The sequence below is a fragment of the Neophocaena asiaeorientalis genome, unplaced genomic scaffold, assembly GCF_003031525.2.
Source record: "Neophocaena asiaeorientalis asiaeorientalis breed wild unplaced genomic scaffold, Neophocaena_asiaeorientalis_V1.1 scaffold14, whole genome shotgun sequence".
Taxonomy (NCBI): Eukaryota; Metazoa; Chordata; class Mammalia; order Artiodactyla; family Phocoenidae; genus Neophocaena; species Neophocaena asiaeorientalis.
Genome location: NW_020175192.1, coordinates 2055589 through 2073284, shown reverse-complemented (window position 1 = coordinate 2073284; position 17696 = coordinate 2055589). Strand labels below are relative to the sequence as shown.

Genomic DNA, 17696 nt, shown 5'->3' with positions numbered 1-17696 from the left:
ATTTACATGAAAACTTATTGTTGACAAACTTTACTGTTTTTAAAAGCGTCAAAAAGTGGCTTAAAATGTGAACTGAATACCTTTCCAAAAAGAGATTTTCTAATAAAAAAAAGTCAAAGGATACAATTAAGTTTTTAAAAATTACTCTATATTTTGAAACTTCTTTTCTGATTATAATACTAACGTGTGGTTCATTGCATACATAAAAGTTAACCATTACTGAAATGCATCATTTAAAAACTAACATCCCCCTAAATCAGTTAGGATTCATTCACAATGACTCCTTGAGAGACCACACTAATTGGAATGATGTTACTGTTGTCCAGCATTATCTTTCATCTCCAGTTTTTATTTTTTGGAGCAGTGGTAAGTTCATGCGGTTCAAACTTCTGAGTATAAAAGTGAAAAGTCATGGTTCCTCCCCACAGGCATTTGGTCCTTTTGATCTTGGGTCCACCTCTGCGGATGTCTTGTACGTGTACAAGCAAATGGGCATGTACCTGTTTGTTAACTCATTTATGTGTGCCGCCCCATTTTACCTCAGTGACACTGTAATGTGCACACTGCCCTGTACGTGCTCTTCCAGGATTTTTACACTGAGAATTGCCTCCAACTGCTGTGAACATACCTCTGGGTCTCCAGATTCTTCATTGTGCCTGTGTTTATTTAAAAAACAAAGTAGGTTACCCTACATACTCTCACAGAACCTGCCTTTCAAACTTGCTACAGAAAATGCTTTCTGTTTTTCCATGTTCTCTGTCACATCTGTTTGCTGTTCCACTGTAGTTGGTTTAACCTGTTCCCCATTACTGGAAGAATCAGTGGTTTATAATTTTTACTTCTTAAAATAACACCAAGAATAACATCATTGTAGGGAAATCCTTGTATGTCTGCAGTTATTTCCCTGGGATAAATTCCTAGCAATGGGATCAACAGATCAAAGATTATCCGCATTTTAAAGGTCTTCCATGTGCACTAACAAATTGCGCCACAGAAAGTTTGTATAAATAACGTTTCCACCAGGAACGTACGACGCTGCCCCTCTGTGGGTCCACACTGGCTGTTGTCACATTTCTCAGTATCTTTCTGGAAGTAGCGAAAACATTGACTTTTTCAAAGGACAGGTACTTACATCATGAGATTGTTTATTTATAAGACTAAGATGTAGCCTTTGAAATCAATTCCAGAAGAGTAGTTTTGTGTGACGCGGTCCAGTTCAGTCACCGTTCACATGCCAGACACTGGAAGAGATGAACCAGGCACGGTCCCAGCTCCCGAGGAGCCTGGTGACGTGGCAGAGAGTGCCCTCCTGTGGGGACTGACTTTAGAAGAGGCAGCGCTCCTGAGCTGCGTTCTGGAGTGTTGAATTAGCTCATTACATTAGTCACACCTTATCATGTAACCATCATGACAAAAACTTTAAATGTCTGTACATCTATAGTGTTTTTAACTAACCAAGGAATTACTGCATTTTTTCAGTTCAAATGTCGAGCGTTTCCATTATTTATAACAAGATGAGTTAAAGTCCATTAGAACTAGAAGAAGAAATGCTATTTGAAGCTATCTCTAATGGCCTGGCATCTTCATAGTAAGTTTTTTGTCTGCAGAGCCAGCCTCCTGTATGGAGCCGGGAGGCTGGGTGACCACTTGCAGGTGGACATCTCTGAAACCTAGTAGCTGTGAGACGTGTCTGTCTTGTCTGCCTTGTAATGCCTCAGGCAGCTTTAGCAATTTCACTCTCATCTCAGATGGCAGGTAGATATTAATTTCAGGACAAATGCAATGTGAGCTTTATTATCCTGTCACTGAGCTACTGTGAAGTACATTTTAGGACCGGCCTAAGCAGTGAGCATTTCACTTACTGTGTCCTTTTCTTTATCTGTATGCTTTCCCGTTGACAGACCGAGTTTCTGTCAGAGGACCATCCCATTGTGTGTAATGACAGCCTGACGTAGAGCAGGCAGGTTCCAGCTGGACCCCAGCTCTTCCAGGCTACGTGTGTTCCACATGGTCCGGTTCACCCCTCGCCAGTGAGGCTTCAGGGCTAAAGCATTTTGCATTTGAATTTCTTACGTGTTTTTGAAAAGGAAGGATGTAGACATTTAGACAGAGTAGAAGGAGCACCAGACTTTGGATCTGAGGCCCCGGTGGTGTGACCTTGGGCAGGTCACCTGATCTTCACTTCCTTACCGCTGAATGGGTGGCTGAAAACTGTCTACCACATGAGGTCATCGGGCAGAGAAGGGCGTGTTCACAGTCAGTGCTTGGTTATCTGTGAAGCATTATTCAGACTTACGTCATCCCCCTTGTCACCGAGAAGATTTGAAACCAGTTTAAAAATTTGCTTCCTTCAAATACTATTTCAGATACATCAGAAGGGTCTCTAAGTTGCGAAGTATAACTGTTCATTCACCATCAGAAGTAACGCTTAGCCACATGCATTAAGAGGGAAGTGTGTGGTGTGTGCAGGTTTCACGTGAACAGGATCCTCATGCAGTGATCTTGGTGTGCACGTCCTAATTTCATCCTCTACCAAAACGTGAGAGTTTTGTGTTTGATGAAAAGTAGAAGAAAGATAAGGATGAGCCAGGGTGAGGCCAGGAATCAGCAGTACAAGCCTGAAGGTCAGTGACACTCACTGGGCAGTACTGACGGCCTTAAACTCTCAGAGAAGCATCCTAGCAGGACGCACATGCACTGGCCGGCATCCCAAGGGGTTGACTAGTGACCTGGGGCATCCCGTCCAGTTGTCAAGTGGAAGGCTACCGGTGTAGAGGGGCTGTTGGCTGCTGGGTGATGCAGGGTCATCACAAGCAGCGTGACAGACCAGGCCCTGCGTCCGCAGGCACTCCAAAGTCCGGCAGAAGAGTGAGATGGACATTGTGGTTAGTGAGGACCTGAACGGAGCCGTGAAGTTCTCCAGCTCGTTACCCCACCCGAGCAACCTCAACAGGTACGGCCCCAGGCCTTCCCCTCCGCGTCGTGTCCTTCCTGTTTTAGAAATGGATGTCAGAGCCGACATCCTGGTAGCTCTGACATCGGGACATCCTGCTGTGGCTGGCACCTGGCATAGTCTATCTCAGTGTTAAACTTAGAACGCCTTCCCCCCGACCCCATCTAGAAGTCTTCTCCTTCCCGAATTTACACAGCAACCTGTACCTTTCATCACTCCAAGAAGCTTCTACCTCGCGTGACATTTGGTTTTGCAGAGGGTTTACCTTCTGGTCAGCTGTAAGCCTTTGACCGCCAGGGGATTACGCGTTATTTCTCTTTGCCTGCAGCCTAATCGTGTGTTACTGTCAACAAACAAACCTTTGCGGTTTGAACGGCACTGCCGTCTGCTCTTAGAGCCAGGGTGTGAGCAGTCAGGTAATCCTATCAGAATTGGGGGCTAGTACAGAGGAAAGCTGCCAGGCGGCCACACACAGCTGAGGAGCACGGAGCACAGTGAGCATGAGTGTTTGGAGGATGGGGAGAGAGGCACCGAGTGGACTAGCTGTGCAGGATGACTGGGTGGGCTGGAACTTTCTGGAAGAATCTGGAAAGACGTGCAGGACAGGCATGGGGAAAGATGGGGTGTGGGGGTGGGCCCAGGAGAGGCAGCTCGTAGCGGTGCTGGCCTCTGCAGGGCTTTCTTGGGGGCGTGGCGAGGGCCTCTGAGGGTGCCAGCAGGGCCCCGCCGGGCCGGGAGAAGTGAGAACTTTGTCGTGTGGACCCCCCGAGGGGTCCCCGGGGTGACCGACAAAGCGAATCGGCAGCGAGGGGTCTGGATGGTGTGGGCGGTTCTCCTGAGGTGGGGCGGGCCTAGGAAGCACATAGGAAGCTTCCTGAGGTTCTCGCACAGCCATCTGCCAAGACGCCCTGATGTGAGGGTGTTGGCGCGGATCCGGGAGGGGTGAGCGCCTGAGTGAGTCGTTTTGTTGGAAAGGCTCGTCTTTCCTCAGGTTAGTTCATCCTCAGGGATCACTTTGGCCCCGTCCGCGTGATGGTCACATGCGTGTGAGGTGTGAGTGCCTTTCAGTTCCCACGCGGGGCCCTGAGGCTGGCTCTGGACCCATACGCACGCGCGCGCACACACACGCACGCGGCCCCCTCTTCTCAGCGTCCTGGCCCAGCGGCTGGAGAAGTGGCTGCAGCTGATGCTGATGTGGCACCCCCGACAGAGGGGCACCGACCCCGTCTACGGGCCCAATGGCTGCTTCAAGGCCCTGGACGACATCTTAAACTTGAAGGTGAGCCTACGCCAAGTTAGCCCAAGGCTGTGAGCCATCGGCTGCCCGACCAGTGGGCAAACGCAGGCTCCCACGAGGGCATCTCCACATGAGAGGATGATGGGACCCCCTTGCTGACCGCTGTGGGTCACGAGGTCGTAGCTGTGGACGGACAGGAGTGGGAAGACTCCTGTGTGTGGCCCAGCGCTGGCCTTCCTCTCCAGGCCGGGCCTCTGGGAGACTGGGAGGTGTGGGGAGTAGCAGAGGATCCGGGCCAGCAAGCGGGAGTGTCAGGTGGTTTGTCCTGGGTTGCGTTGCAGCTGGTTCACGTCTTGAACATGGTCACGGGCACCATTCACACCTACCCCGTGGCAGAGGACGAGAGTCTGCCTAGCTTGCAGGCCCGGATCCAGCAGGACACAGGCATCCCTGAGGAGGACCAGGAGCTGCTGCAGGAAGCGGGTCTGGCCTTGACCCCCGACAAGCCCGCCGCTCAGTGCGCCTCCGACGGCAAGGTGAGACCGGCCTCCTGCAGGCGCCCCAGCCCCACCCGACCCCGGAGAGCTGATCGCCCATCCCGTCCCACTCCGTCGTGCCAGGCAGTCTGTTACCACGCAGGGCAGGCGCCTGCCTGTTTTGAGGTTGGAATGCGAGATCCCGTGAACCTGATAGGAGACCTGAGTCACCCCACGCTTCGCCTGTTCCTTCCAGACCACTGGGAGTGCCTTTCTTTTGCCTTTGCTGCCAAAGTGATGCTTCATTTTTCCAAGTCAACCAAAACCATTTTTGACACACCTCGTGTGCAGAACCGTGCTGACAGCTGCACAGAAAGAGCTGGAAAGTTAACGCAGGAGAGACAGTCACTAGACAGTAAAGCAAACCATCTAAGTTGCACGATAAAGACAAGTAGAGAATAAAACAGAACAGAGTAAGTTGTAGATGAGGTTTGCATTTGGGAATAAGTGTAAAAGGAACAGCCAAGGGAAGTAGAGGCCGCGGCCCCTAGGAAAGGCTCAGCGGGCGCCCGGCACCTGCTCTCTGAGGACGGTGCTGTTGGGACCCTCTGAAGACTCCCCCCTTGTTGCTTGAGAAAAGGAGGGGCTGGGTCCACGAGGCCTCATTTTGCTCTTGTCCCTTTGCAGCTGAACGAGGGCCGCACCCTGGACATGGATCTCGTTTTCCTCTTTGACAACAACAGGGTCGCCTATGAGACCCAGATCTCCCCACGGCCCCAGCCTGAAAGCGTCAGCTGTATCCGTAAGAACAGCGTGATCTCTTTAAAAGATAATTACCTACAGTGCTTGGGACGAGGCTGGAGGGAGAGCCCTGGACTGAGGGAGGGGTCGCCCCTGAGAAGATGAGTCCCTCCGGCCCTCAGTCAGGCAGCCTTCCTCACTTGCACCCGTGAGGAGTAGCCCAGGTGAAGAGAGGAAAGGACATCCATCTTCAATTAATGTCAACCTCATTTAAACAGAGGACAGACAGGCCACTGAAATTCAGCCACGTGACCATTGTCTTGATGTTTGAAGTCGTCTTCATATTTTAATAATCGATACGTGCACACGATACCATAAAATCAAAAAGACTGTCCGGTAGGCAGTAAGCGCCTCCGTCTCCCCAGCTCCCCAGGGAAACCGATGCTGCCTGACTTCTTGGGTCTACCTTCCGGGGTGTTCTATGCATCTGTAACTTCTGGCGTGCCTGTGCTCTAGCAGGGCACAAAAATGTCTGCGGCGGTAACCAGGCCCAGCAGCCAACATGGTGTGTAGCAGCAGAGCGTTACCTAACGGCGCAGTGTAGATGTGCCTGTGGGCTCCGCGGGCAGGAGGCGGTCCGTCGCGGGCGCCGCTCCCTGACGGTCGTGTGTGTCTCTGGCCAGTGCAAGAGCCCAAGAGGAGCCTCCCGTTCTTCCAGCTGAGGAAGGTGTGGGGTCAGGTCTGGCACAGCATCCAGGCCCTGAAGGAGGACTGCGGCCGCCTGCAGCAGGGCCAGCGCGCCGCCATGTACGTGCCCGGTGGTTCGCCTTCACTTGCTCAGAGCTGCCCGGTGGCCCGGCCGCAGGACGGTGGCAGAGGCGAGGGCCCAGGGGTGGCCGTTGGGAGAGCGAGCAGGGGAACGCTGGTCTGGAAGGGTGGGACGGAGGGAGGCTTCGTCAGACCCGACCAGGCCAGTGTGGTCAGCGGGCGGCGCTGGGGCCACAGAAGGGCTTGCTGCGGCGTGGGTCGGCCACCCTCCCCTGACCGTCCTGCCAGGCCGGGCTGACTCTTTCCCCGGGTTGTGGCTGATTTGGGTCACTTCGTGTGGTACTTGGCCTAACTCCAGTTTGGGAGCAGAACCTCACCCATTGCCGAGGGCCAGGAGATTGTCATTACGGTTATAGGTGGCTGCTCTTGTTGCGGTTATACCAGTTACAGCAGGGGCCTGCCGTCGTGTTTGAGCTGGGTTTGCTCTTGTCCGGGAACTGGCACTTGGAGGCCAGAGACACCCCACGGTTCTGTTTCTCGGGGTCCCTGCAGGATGAATCTGCTCCGGAACAACAGCTGCCTGTCCAAGATGAAGAATTCCATGGCCTCTATGTCTCAGCAGCTCAAGGCCAAGCTGGATTTCTTTAAAACCAGCATCCAGATTGACCTGGAGAAGTACAGTGAGCAGAAAGAGTTTGGGATCAGTGAGTGTACTGTTTGTGATGGGTCCCGAGAGACCGTTCCTTTCTTCTTCTTTCCGAGGTGTCTTTTGTCCCCTTGCCATTGAATCGCTTGTTTTCTGTTTGGGTTTGGGGATGTTTTAGTTTTGCTTTAGATTTATTTTCCTTCCATTTTTTTTCAGCGTCAGACAAGCTGCTGCTGGCCTGGAGGGAGATGGAGCAGGCCGTGGAGCTCTGTGGACGGGTAGGAGGCACCCTGGGGTCCCCAGGCCGGCCAAGGGCGCGAGCCTCTTCACTGCTGTCCTCCCCTTTCTCACTGCGTGCTCGGTCGAGCTTGTATGTCGAAAATGAGATTTTCCTCTCCCAGCTCTCTGCCCTCAGCTAGGACTTGCTGGAAAGAGGGGGAGAGGCAGGGGGTGGGGGACAGTGCAGGGGGCCCTGCCGTGGCAGGTCCGGGAGCTGCACAAATTGGAGTCAGGATTACGACGTGAATTGTCCTCTTTCCACGAGAAGGGGCCTTGGACGAAGGAGCAGCACGCTGTCTCATCGGAGGTTGTCCTAACCTCCTTGGGACAAGACATCCCCAGGAAAGAACGGGTCTAAGGGGCAAGTCTTAGGACAGTGTAAATCAGATGCCACTGAAAAGTGTTGATTGTGAGGCCAGGGTGTGACGTGGCAGACCTCATACAAATGGAAGACTGTGGTCTCCAAGGCTTTTTCCTGGACTTTGTCACCATTTTCCCTGTGAACTTGGGCAGGGAGTTTCACCTCCGTGTCTTAACATCTGTTTCTATAAATCAGTACCGATATGCCTCCTTAAAGGTGGGTGTCCATCGGCAGTACCTTGTTCAACCACAGGGCCACGAGCGCACCCCCAGTCTTGGCACTTGTGGGTGTAATCCCTGAGATAATCGACGAGTTTAGAGAAGAGAATGTGCCCTGGCCACTTCTCCACGCCGGGACCGGGCCAGGCCCCGACCTGCTCTGTCTCCTCTCACCCTAACGCAATCCTTTGAGAGCCTAGTTTACGGTGGAGGAAACGGCAGCGCAAGGTCAGGTAACCTGCCCGAGGGCCACACAGCTGACAGGTGGCCGACCCCAGATCCGACTGCAGGGCTCCAAGTCCGGGTCCCTTCCGGCTGGTCAGCTGAGGGTCCGCGGTGAGGCCGGAGGGAGTTTCTCGCTGCATCCTCGGCCTCAGCACTGCTCTTCCTTCAGGAGAACGAGGTGAAGCAGCTGGTGGAGCGGATGATGGCGCTACAGACGGACATCGTGGACCTGCAGCGCAGCCCCCTGGGCTGGAAGCAGGGCGGGACGCTGGACGACCTGTGAGTGTGTGTGTGCGCGCACGCGCGTGTGTACGTGTATGTGTGTGTGTGTTGTGTGAGCGTGAGCCTGTATGGGAACGTGTCTGTGTGTGAGTGTGTCTCTGTGTGTGTGTCGGGATGGTTCGAGTGCGGTCCCGGTGGAGCCCCTTGGGCCCGTCCGCCCTGGAGCTCGGCCCCCGGGGGGTCATCTCGGCACATGCAGAGATGAGCACTGGCACAGCTCCGTCACTCTGAGCCTCACAGGATAGAGCAGCGATGTCGGACCTCACAGTTACGGGGACCAGGTCAGATAACGCCCCCAGCGGTGTCTTGTGAACTACGGAGGCTGCCGTCCCAGGAGCCTTTGCTTGACCAAAGTATCATATTAGACGCCAGGGCTGCCCAGCCCACCCTCACTTGCTGTGGCCCGAGGAGCAGAAAGTAGAACAGGGGAGGAGCCTGGCAAGTCTTAGAAGGTGGGATCTGGAAACTTCATTTGAGTCTTGATCAGGAACTTGGCCTTGGCTCCGGGAGAGGGAGAGGGCGGTGCAGGGGGGTACCTAGGCAGAGCAGCCCCACCTGCAGCCCTGGGAGCGGACAGGAGGGGCAGGTGAGCCTCGGGACCCCTCAGGAGCTACCTCCTTGGGGCTCAGCCGTGTCCTCTGACACTTCTACTAGGATTCTTAGGACCAGGGGCCGAACATGAGAAATTTAGTTATTTGTAGTCCATATTTTCTCAAGTCATTTAACCCTTTATTCTCCTCTGGTTTTCAAACAAAAGTCACCCCTGAGAATGTCAGCCCGTCTCACTGTGTTAGGGGCACAGGGAGGGCGTCTGTGCCTGCTCCTGGGCTTGAGTTTTCGGGGGCCGCGTTCTCTGGGCTCAGGTCCAGCAACAGACTGCACCCAGGGTCCTGATGGCAGGAACCGGGCGGGCAGGGAATTCAGAGGAGACTCCTGCCCTGAAGATTCTCACTAGACCCTTGGAGGTGTTTCAGTTTTGATAATGAGGCGAGCCTTCCCTTGTCATGGGTTTCACCTGTAACATCACCAGAAACGATCATTTGCTCCAGTCGGGATGTGCTGCCTGTCTGGCTTCTAGAAATCAGTAGTCCTGCCGGCAGGAGTTGGCCCCGGCGCTTCAGGTGAGCTTGTTGACCTCTGCTCGATGCTGACAAAGCTGCTGTCTCGTGTGTTTCAGAGAAGAGCAGGCGCGGGAGCTTTACCGGAGGCTGAGGGAGAAGCCCCGAGGTGAGTGGGCCACCTACCGGGTCCCTCGCTACCTGGGCACCAGGCCAGCCCCCCGCGGACCGTGCGACCCCGTCCCTCTTTGCAGACCAGCGAACTGATGGCGACAGTCAGGAAATGGTGCGGCTGCTCCTGCAGGCAATCCAAGGTTTTGAGAAGAAAGTGCGAGTGATCTATACGCAGCTCAGGTATCAGGCTGCCTTCCCTCCGGCGGCGTGGAGTGAGGAGGGGCGGCGGGCTGTGTGCGAGGCCTCGCCCACTCACCTGAGCCCCGCGGGACCTCCACCTGCAGCGGCCGAGCGGAGCCTTAACTGCCGGGGCTGCGTCCTGCTTCCTCCGACCCATGTGCCGCTGGAGCTTGTCATGTTTGTTCTTCACAGTAAGACTGTGGTCTGCAAGCAGAAGGCTCTGGAGCTGCTGCCCAAGGTGGAGGAGGTGGTGAGCTTAATGAGCGAGGACGAGAAGACTGTGGTTCGGCTGCAGGAGAAGCGGCAGAAGGAGCTCTGGAACCTCCTGAAGATTGCTTGTGTGAGTGACCCTCGGCGGGGCCCTGTGCTGCCGTCCCCAGCCCACGCACCCGGCGTGGGGACCGCAGGGCCACCACCAGCGCTCCGCTGCTGCCGATCCCTTTCCACTTCTCTGCTCCGTGACTTGGTGTGAGTGCGGAGGGCCGGGGTGGGCGCCTGTGTCCTTGTGTTATTGTGCGGGTGGCGGCTGTGATAAATTATCACAGTTATTCTCACGGTCCTGGAGGCCAGAAGGCCGCCATCCAGGTGTTGCGAGGCCAGGCTCCCTCTGGAGGCTGGAGGGGAGAATCACTCCTCCTTCCTCACCTCTTCTTCGATTTCCGTGGCTCCTGGTGCTCCTTGGCTTGTGGCAGCATCCCTCCAGTCTCTGCCTCTGTCTCCACGTGACCTTCTTCTCTGTGTCTCTTTTCTGAGTATCTCTTGTAAAAACACTTGTCGCTGGATTCAGGTCCCACCCAGATAGTCCAGGGTGATCTCTTCACAGGCTCCTTAGCTACACCTGCAAAGATCCTTTTTCCAGACGAGGTCACACGCCCAGGTTCTTGGAGATCTGCATGCGGCCCCAGCAGCACGTGCCCGTGTGGCCTGGTGGGTCCTGAGCTGTGCCTGTGCCGTGCAGCACTCAGCCCACACTTTCTGTGCCTGCCGTCTCAGCGTAGCTGTGATCCCACTGAGTGTTGCTCAGAGAGAACCCTCAGCACAAAAGAGAGCCCAGGACAGAGAAGGGAGAAGAGCCGGGTAAAAGCTGTGTCTTGGAAGCGAGCTGGTGGGACAGACCGCGCTGCCGTGTGGGCTGCAGGGAAGTTGAGGAGGTGACAGCAGAGCGACTTGGTCACGGATCAGGGGAGCACGGCTGCATAAGGTGGAGTGGCCACTGCAGCCTGGGGCGTCAGAACACCTTAGTCTCCTTCTGTCCCGCGGATGGTGCGAGTCACAGAAAGTCACTTAGGACCTTTGTGTGTCTGTCTTCTACTTGGAAAGAGTAAACACACCTTCCTTCTAATTTCCTTGTAGGAGTTCGTTAAGTGACCCAACTAATGAAAGAGAGCCCTCAGATCTCTCTGTAGTTAGAATCTGGTTTTTTTAATAGATTTATTTATTTTTGGCTGCGTTGGGTCTTCGTTGCTGCGCGCAGGCTTTCTCTAGTTGCAGCAAGCAGGGGCTACTCTTTGTTGCGGTGCATAGGCTCTAGGCGCACAGGCTTCAGTAGTTGTGGCACGTGGGCTCAGTAGTTGTGGCTTGCGGGCTGTAGAGTGCAGGCTCAGTAGTTGTGGCGCACGGGCTTAGTTGCCCTGTGGCATGTGGGATCTTCCCGGACCAGGGATCAAACCCGTGTCCCCTGCATTGGCAGACGGATTCTTAGCCACTGCGCCACCAGGGAAGCCCCTAGAAACTTTTACCAAAAAGCACACCTATAGATACAGAAACAGTTTCTACACTGAAATGCAAACCATCAAATAACGATGTTGACCTATTTCTCCAGGAAGAGCCTGTGTCTCGTGGCCAGTTGTCTCATGAGAAAATACCCTGGTGTGGTGCCTGGGACTTCCCTGGCAGTCCAGTGATTAAAGACTTCACCTTCCAATGCAGGGGGTGCAGGTTCGATCCCTGGTCAGGGAGCTAAAATCCCACGTGCCTCTCAGCCAAAAAACCAAAACATAAAAAACAGAAACAATATTGTAACAAATTCAATATAGACTTTAGAAAGGGTCCACATAGAAAAAAAAAAAACTTGAAAAAAAGAAAATACCCTGGTGTGAATGCAAAATTTGAAACATCTGTTTGCTCCCAAACTGCTGACTCTCTTCCTGGTTTTGTCATCTAGAGCAAGGTCCGCGGTCCCGTCAGCGGAAGCCCAGACAGCATGAACACATCCCGCCTGAGTCACCCCAGCCAGCTGCTGTCGCAGCCTTGCCCAGCCCCTGACAGCTTACCCGAGGCCGTCAAGAAGAGGTGCGTCCCCGTTTGCCATGCCCAGTGCAGGAGTCAGGGGCGTGTCGGTCACCCGTCGGCAGTTCTGTGTTTGTTCCTCCATGTTTGTTCCCTTTGCCGGGCGCTGTGGGGACAGATGGGGTGTTTTGCTCTCAGAGCTCCTCCTGGCTTGCTGACTAAGGTTTCCTCGTCTGAGGTCACGTTGCTCGTTGCTGGATGGGAACCTGGAAGTGCTGGCCAGTCTCTGCTGTCCTCTAGTCCACCCGTCGCGGTCTGCTCGTAGAACCAGGTCCCTGCGGGCATGCCCTGGCCTCCACGCCTGAGTCGCGTGTCACTGGTCCCTCCCGTGGCCTCTCCCTGCCCCACTCATCACCTGCACCCCTGTCGCAGAGCTGGGAGCAGAGCCCCAGAGCCCTTCCAGCGAACTTTTCCCTCCCTGCTTCCCCGCCTAGTGCTGCCTCCAGGCCCCTCTGGTCAAATCAGCCTTCACAGGAGACCATTTTGATCGAGTTATTCCTCAAGTTATTTAGGGACCAGCCATGGCTTCCTGCTGCCTCGGGGTCCAAGCCTGAACCTTCTCAGGCCTTCAAGCCATCTCCGCATTCTGACCCACTGCTCCGGGGCAGATTCCTGGCTCTGCCGTCAGGGGTCTTAAAGTCTGGTCCAGACCAGCAGCATTGGTGGGTTCTGGGTACTTGCCAGAAATGCAGATTTGGGATCAGGAACTCGGGGTGGGGCGGAGCAGTCCTGTTTAACCAGCCCTGGCTGACCCTCCTGCAACCTGAAGTTCCAGAACCTCGACTCCGCTGACACCTTTCCCCGGAGCCATCCTACCTCTGCTCCCACCTCCTCCACGGCCCTGGCACACGAGCACAGGGATCCTTCTCCTCCTGGACCACCTGTGGGGTTTTTTTTGTTTCTGGTTCAGTCTCACATTTATTCAGCACCTTCCCTTTGCTGGGCCCCAGGCACTGGAGACAGTTAAAATCGGTTCCTGTGGGCAGAACTATAGAATGGAAAATACATTAATGATTGCTGAGGGCAGGGGGCGGGGCAGGAATGGGGAGTGACTGACGACAGGTACAAGGTTTCTTTTTGGGTGATGAAAACATTCCAAACTGGATTACCAGGATGGTTGCACAACTCCATAAATGTACTCGAACTATGGAATTGTACACCTTAAATAGGTGAACTTTACGGTTTGTAAATTTATCTCAGTACAGCTGTTTTTAAAAATCCTGTTCCTGTACTTAGGGGGTTTGTAGCCTCTACTGTTTTGGATTTTTTATTTTTAATTTTTTTTAATTTTTTTTTTTTTTTGCCGTTTGGCTGGCGGGGTCTTAGTTCCCTGACCAGGGATTGAACCCGGGTCCTCAGCAGTGAAAGCGCAGAGTCCTAACCACTGGACTGTCAGAGAAGTCCCTGTTTTGGATTCTTAATTCTCTCCCCAACTTACTGTTAGCTCCTTGAGGATGGTAACCAGGTCCTGTGCCTCTTACGGGGCCTCTGGGGCCAGCCTGGAGCCTGGTTAGTAGTCCATGGATGAGTCTGGGCAGCGCTGTGCTCTGTTCCTTCCATCAGTGCCCCCTTCACGGTGAGAGGAGGGGATCGAGGGCCCTTCCTCCTGGATTTGTCACTCTTTTTCCATGATATCCTCAAAGCTCTGGAGAAGTCGTCCCGGGGGCACAGGCTGCTGTCTGTGTCTCCACGCCCTTGAGCCAAGGTTAGAAAGGACAGATGGCTCGCTCTGCTCTCCTCTTTCTTACTGTGGCGGGTTCTCAGGGGGACACGTGCATTTCTCATCAGAGAGAAGGAGAGAGCACAGTAAACAAATCAGTTCCCAGAACTTGCTTCCCCCAGATCTTAGCGAGCTGGGGACATCTGGGGAAATTGCCTGGTGTGTATATTTTTGTCCATTTCAAAAAGTGGAAAACAGGTGGTTTGGGAGAGATCTTCAGATTATGGCAGTTTGGAGAGAATCTAGTTAAGTCAGAAAGAGCTTTGTTATTAAGCCGGGTCGCTGCTTTTTCACATGGTGAACAGTGATGCTCGTAGCTGGATTTGAGCTTCTGTAACAGCACTTAACTAGACAGATGAAATCAATTAGGCAATAACATGGTGTTTTAAGACACTCAGCCTCAGAATAATTATTTAATTTTAAAAATCTTTCCAGAAGCTCTTTAGTGTATCCGTAAACACCTTTGAAAAGTTAACATTGACCACGTTCTAATAATTCAATCGTTTTTTTTAGCGAAGACCTCGTGGCTGAAGCACACACCCTGTGCACCCAGCTGGAAAACGTCCTACAGGACACCATGAAGGACCAGGACCAGAGCTTAAGGGTAATGGCCCGTGGGAAGCCCCACCGCCCCACGCCCTTTCTTTCTACAGCAAACGAGAAAAAGCAGATGGAAAGGCGATGCCGTGCTTCCTCGATCGCAGTGTACACTTAGGATTTTCTAGTACATACTTCGTATGCACCGTGATGACTGCTGATGCCTGTTGAACGTGTGCAGGTGCTTTGTGTGCGTTATCTCATTTCATCCTTGCTACACTCGCTGCTTACGAAGAAGGTAGCATCATTGTGAGAAGGCCTCTCCCCTGCTGCACCTTCTGTACAATTGCCGGGCATCTGTGTGTGGGGTGCAGTGCTGGGCTCCGGGAACAAAGCAAGAGCCCGTCACCGCCCCGCCTCTCAGGGACTCGGGGCTTAGCAGTCCTAGTTATAGGGAAGCTGACCTAAAGAAAAACGAGTCCAGATGCAGGTACGTTGAGACAAAGCTGAAATTGCGGAGAGGGTGCTAAATCATCCGCTTGGCTCTCTGGCCTTTCCTGCCGATACAGTCACATGCTGGCGTCTCCGCAACTTCTGATTTGGGGGAAGAATCGGAGGGGATACTGCTCACTGTAACCACTTCTTATTTATTCAAGTGTCCTTCTCTGGTTTGCTGCTGTCTGTGTCTCTTCTCACTGTTCTTCCTCCTCCGAGCCATGTATACTTGGATCCTTTCACTGCCCGTTTGCACTTCTGCCAGACGAAAAGGAAGTGTGACCAGGCCATTTCACCTGGTGAGGTTGGAGGTCGAGAGCTGAGATTAGCCCAGGGTACCAGCTGCCCGCAGTGAGCGTGAGTCAGTGCTGTGAGCTGCAGTAATAATACTTAAATCACCTTCCCGCAATCTCAGGGCTCCAAGCCCATCTGAAGAAAAGCTCCGGCATGGTTTTGCAGACGTAGCTCTACCTCAGGGGTACCCTGCAGAAACAAGACTGTCTTAACGAGAGGAATTCAGTTTCCCTCTAAACTGTGCTGGTTGCCTGCCGAAGAAGGCAGTTGTCTAGGTGGCCACGGTGTCTTTAACGTGCCCGTTGACTTTCAGTCTCTAGACTGGAGCTGGTTGCAGTCGGGGGAGGAGGAGAAGCACAGCCTGGAGCGGGCCTCCTGACGGTGGGTGGCCCTGACCCTGCCTGGCTGCCTGGCCCGAGGCCCCCGGGGCCCCGCCGCGTCGCGTCTGGTGTCCTCGGCACCCAGATGGAGATCTCGCTTCCCCAGCAGCCATGACCATCACCGTGGACTGAGGGTGCAGCCCTCCTTGGCAGTGCCAGCAGCTTATCTGCACGCTGGACGTCCTCCGCCACGGAGGCCCAGCAGACGAGGATGCCGAGCACGGCGTCTGGGGAGGTGGAGCCACGGCAGCCACTGCCTCTGTGCGGAGAGAAGTGCTCCGAGTACAGTGGCTCCACAGACCACTGGCCACACGTCAAACTGACTTTTAGGATGAAGTATGAATGGCACTTGGTGCTAGCTGTCCTCTCCTGACCCCTCCTGATCTCCAGAGGCCTCATCCACCTGTCTTCACAGCTAAGGTTTCATCTGGATCCGGCTTCTCTTGAAACCGTGGATTCGGCCCAGCCCGGTCCTCCCTCCTCTTCTGACTTCACGGCTGCTAACGTTTTCCTTCTGCCTACGACCTTGGGCCAGGTTGGGTGAGTGCTGCTTTCCCCGTCCAAAGTCTCTCCAGCCATAGTGAGTCGCTGGTGCCAGGAGGGGAGAGCGTCTCCCTTCCTGTGGGTCCCAAAGAGTCCCCGGGAGCAAGCTGCCATGGAGAAGAAGGAAAGAAGAGGAAGATGTCTGTCAACCACCAGCTTGCTGACCCCTGTGCCCACACCCCCTGCCCCTAGGTGCGGCAGGGTTGACGGGGCAGTTCCCATCCCTCGTGTCATCCAGCGGTATTATTAAGTGGATTTATATTTTAAAAACAGATTCTCTATTTTGTAACATGATTCAAGTCCCACAGTCTATTTTTATAATACCTCTGGTTGGGACTTCTGAACTCAAAGTCCAGCTTTAATGGAAAGTTTTATGAAATTGAGTGGTGCCTGATCAAACAGTGCCAGAGCACCAGCAAGGCCTCGTGGACGTTTCACAAAAGCTGCTCCTTCCTGTAACAGCAGGCTCAGATGATAACAAACAGGCAAGTCTGGTTGGAGAAGAAAGTGGGACGAGAAGAGTTTCACAGAGTGCCTTCCATGGAGGCGGTACAGTGGGTTCCGTGTCAGGGAAGTTGGGGAAACGCTTCATGCTTTAACTGCCTCTTGGAGATTCACCTTGTGCACTGGTTTATTAAAGAATCTGAAAGATCTATTATAATAAACTGGCTTAAATCTACCTAAATCCACTGTTTACCCAACTCATTTGACAGTAGAGCCTTTTTTTTTTCTCCCGTGTGCATGTAACATTGATTAATGTCCCAAAGAACTGAGTTTGATAAAGCGTGATTTTGGAAACACTGGTGAGGAACACAGTGGGACATTATACCAGAAAGGTAGGCTGGGACAGGGTCAGATTAGGGAGGGAATGAATGTGGAGTTGAGAGTCAGGGGCTGATTTTATAGGCAGTTGGGAGCCACTGAAGAATTTTGAGCAAGGAAGGACATTACCAAAGCTAATGTTTAAAACGAGTGATGTAACTGGAATATGCTAGTTGGTTGAAAAAGTGAAAATTCTGGAGGTAGGACTTCCACTTCCAAAACGTGGAGCAGATGTACTTTTTTCCTATTCCTCCTGCTAGTACAGCTGAGATCCTTGGATGTTATTTATAAACAAAGATAAGAAGACCCCAAAAGGCAGTGAGAAGGAGGCAGACCAGCTAGGGACCTTGGCCCTGAGCGGTCATGTGGTGGTGAGTTCCCTGGGTTTTCCTCTTGCCTCCTGTGTCCCTGACGGAGGCTGGAGATGCCGACCAATGGCACAAACAAAGAAGCTGCTCTCCAACTCTGTTAGATTCCTAGGTCTGCTGTAACAAATCACCACAAACTATATGGCTTAAAACAGACATTTATTCTCACAGGTCTGGAGGCAGAAGTCTGAGATCAAGTCCTCCAAAGTCCCTAGGGGAGATTCTCTTTTTTGCTTCTTCCAGCTTCTGGTGGGTCCAGGAGATCCTTGACTTGGTGGCTGCATCTCTGCCCCTGTGGTCACGTTGCCACCTCTTTTTCTATCTGTCAAATCTCCCCTGTGTACCTTTCATAAAAAACCCTCGTGATTGAATTTAGGGCTGATCCGGATAATCCAAGATAAGTGCCTAAGAGGCACATAATTTGATCAAGACCCTTAATTTGATCTCATGTTTTACAATATAAGGCGATATTTATAGATTCTGGGGATTAGGATGTGGACATTTCTTCCTGGGGAGCCACCATTGAACCCACTACAGTCCACCATCTAGCCCCCCAGAATTCACATTCGTCACATGCAAAATATATTCACCCCATCCCGAAAAGTCTCAACCCACTACAGAATCAACACTAAGACCAAAATCTAAATATC

At 53.1% G+C, this 17696-nt stretch overlaps 1 protein-coding gene across 7 annotated transcripts in view; it reads left to right on the top strand.

Annotated features, from left to right (window-relative positions):
• The window catches only part of IKBKB (inhibitor of nuclear factor kappa B kinase subunit beta), a 48252-nt gene extending 31711 nt beyond the window's left edge, over nucleotides 1–16541 (top strand). For 3 of the 7 annotated variants that reach the window (XM_024764969.1, XM_024764970.1, XM_024764975.1), the window contains 14 exons: nucleotides 2846–2953; nucleotides 4103–4232; nucleotides 4532–4726; nucleotides 5354–5468; nucleotides 6091–6214; nucleotides 6728–6879; nucleotides 7038–7099; nucleotides 8074–8183; nucleotides 9364–9413; nucleotides 9499–9598; nucleotides 9791–9938; nucleotides 11763–11890; nucleotides 12400–12549; nucleotides 14121–15229. In XM_024764969.1, coding sequence (XP_024620737.1) covers nucleotides 2846–2953; nucleotides 4103–4232; nucleotides 4532–4726; nucleotides 5354–5468; nucleotides 6091–6214; nucleotides 6728–6879; nucleotides 7038–7099; nucleotides 8074–8183; nucleotides 9364–9413; nucleotides 9499–9598; nucleotides 9791–9938; nucleotides 11763–11890; nucleotides 12400–12549; nucleotides 14121–14322 — 1774 coding nt within the window. In that variant the 3' untranslated portion in view covers nucleotides 14323–15229. The other 4 variants (XM_024764976.1, XM_024764972.1, XM_024764971.1 and 1 more) reach the window with 3 other exon arrangements.
• Nucleotides 16542–17696: the final 1155 nt, after the last annotated feature.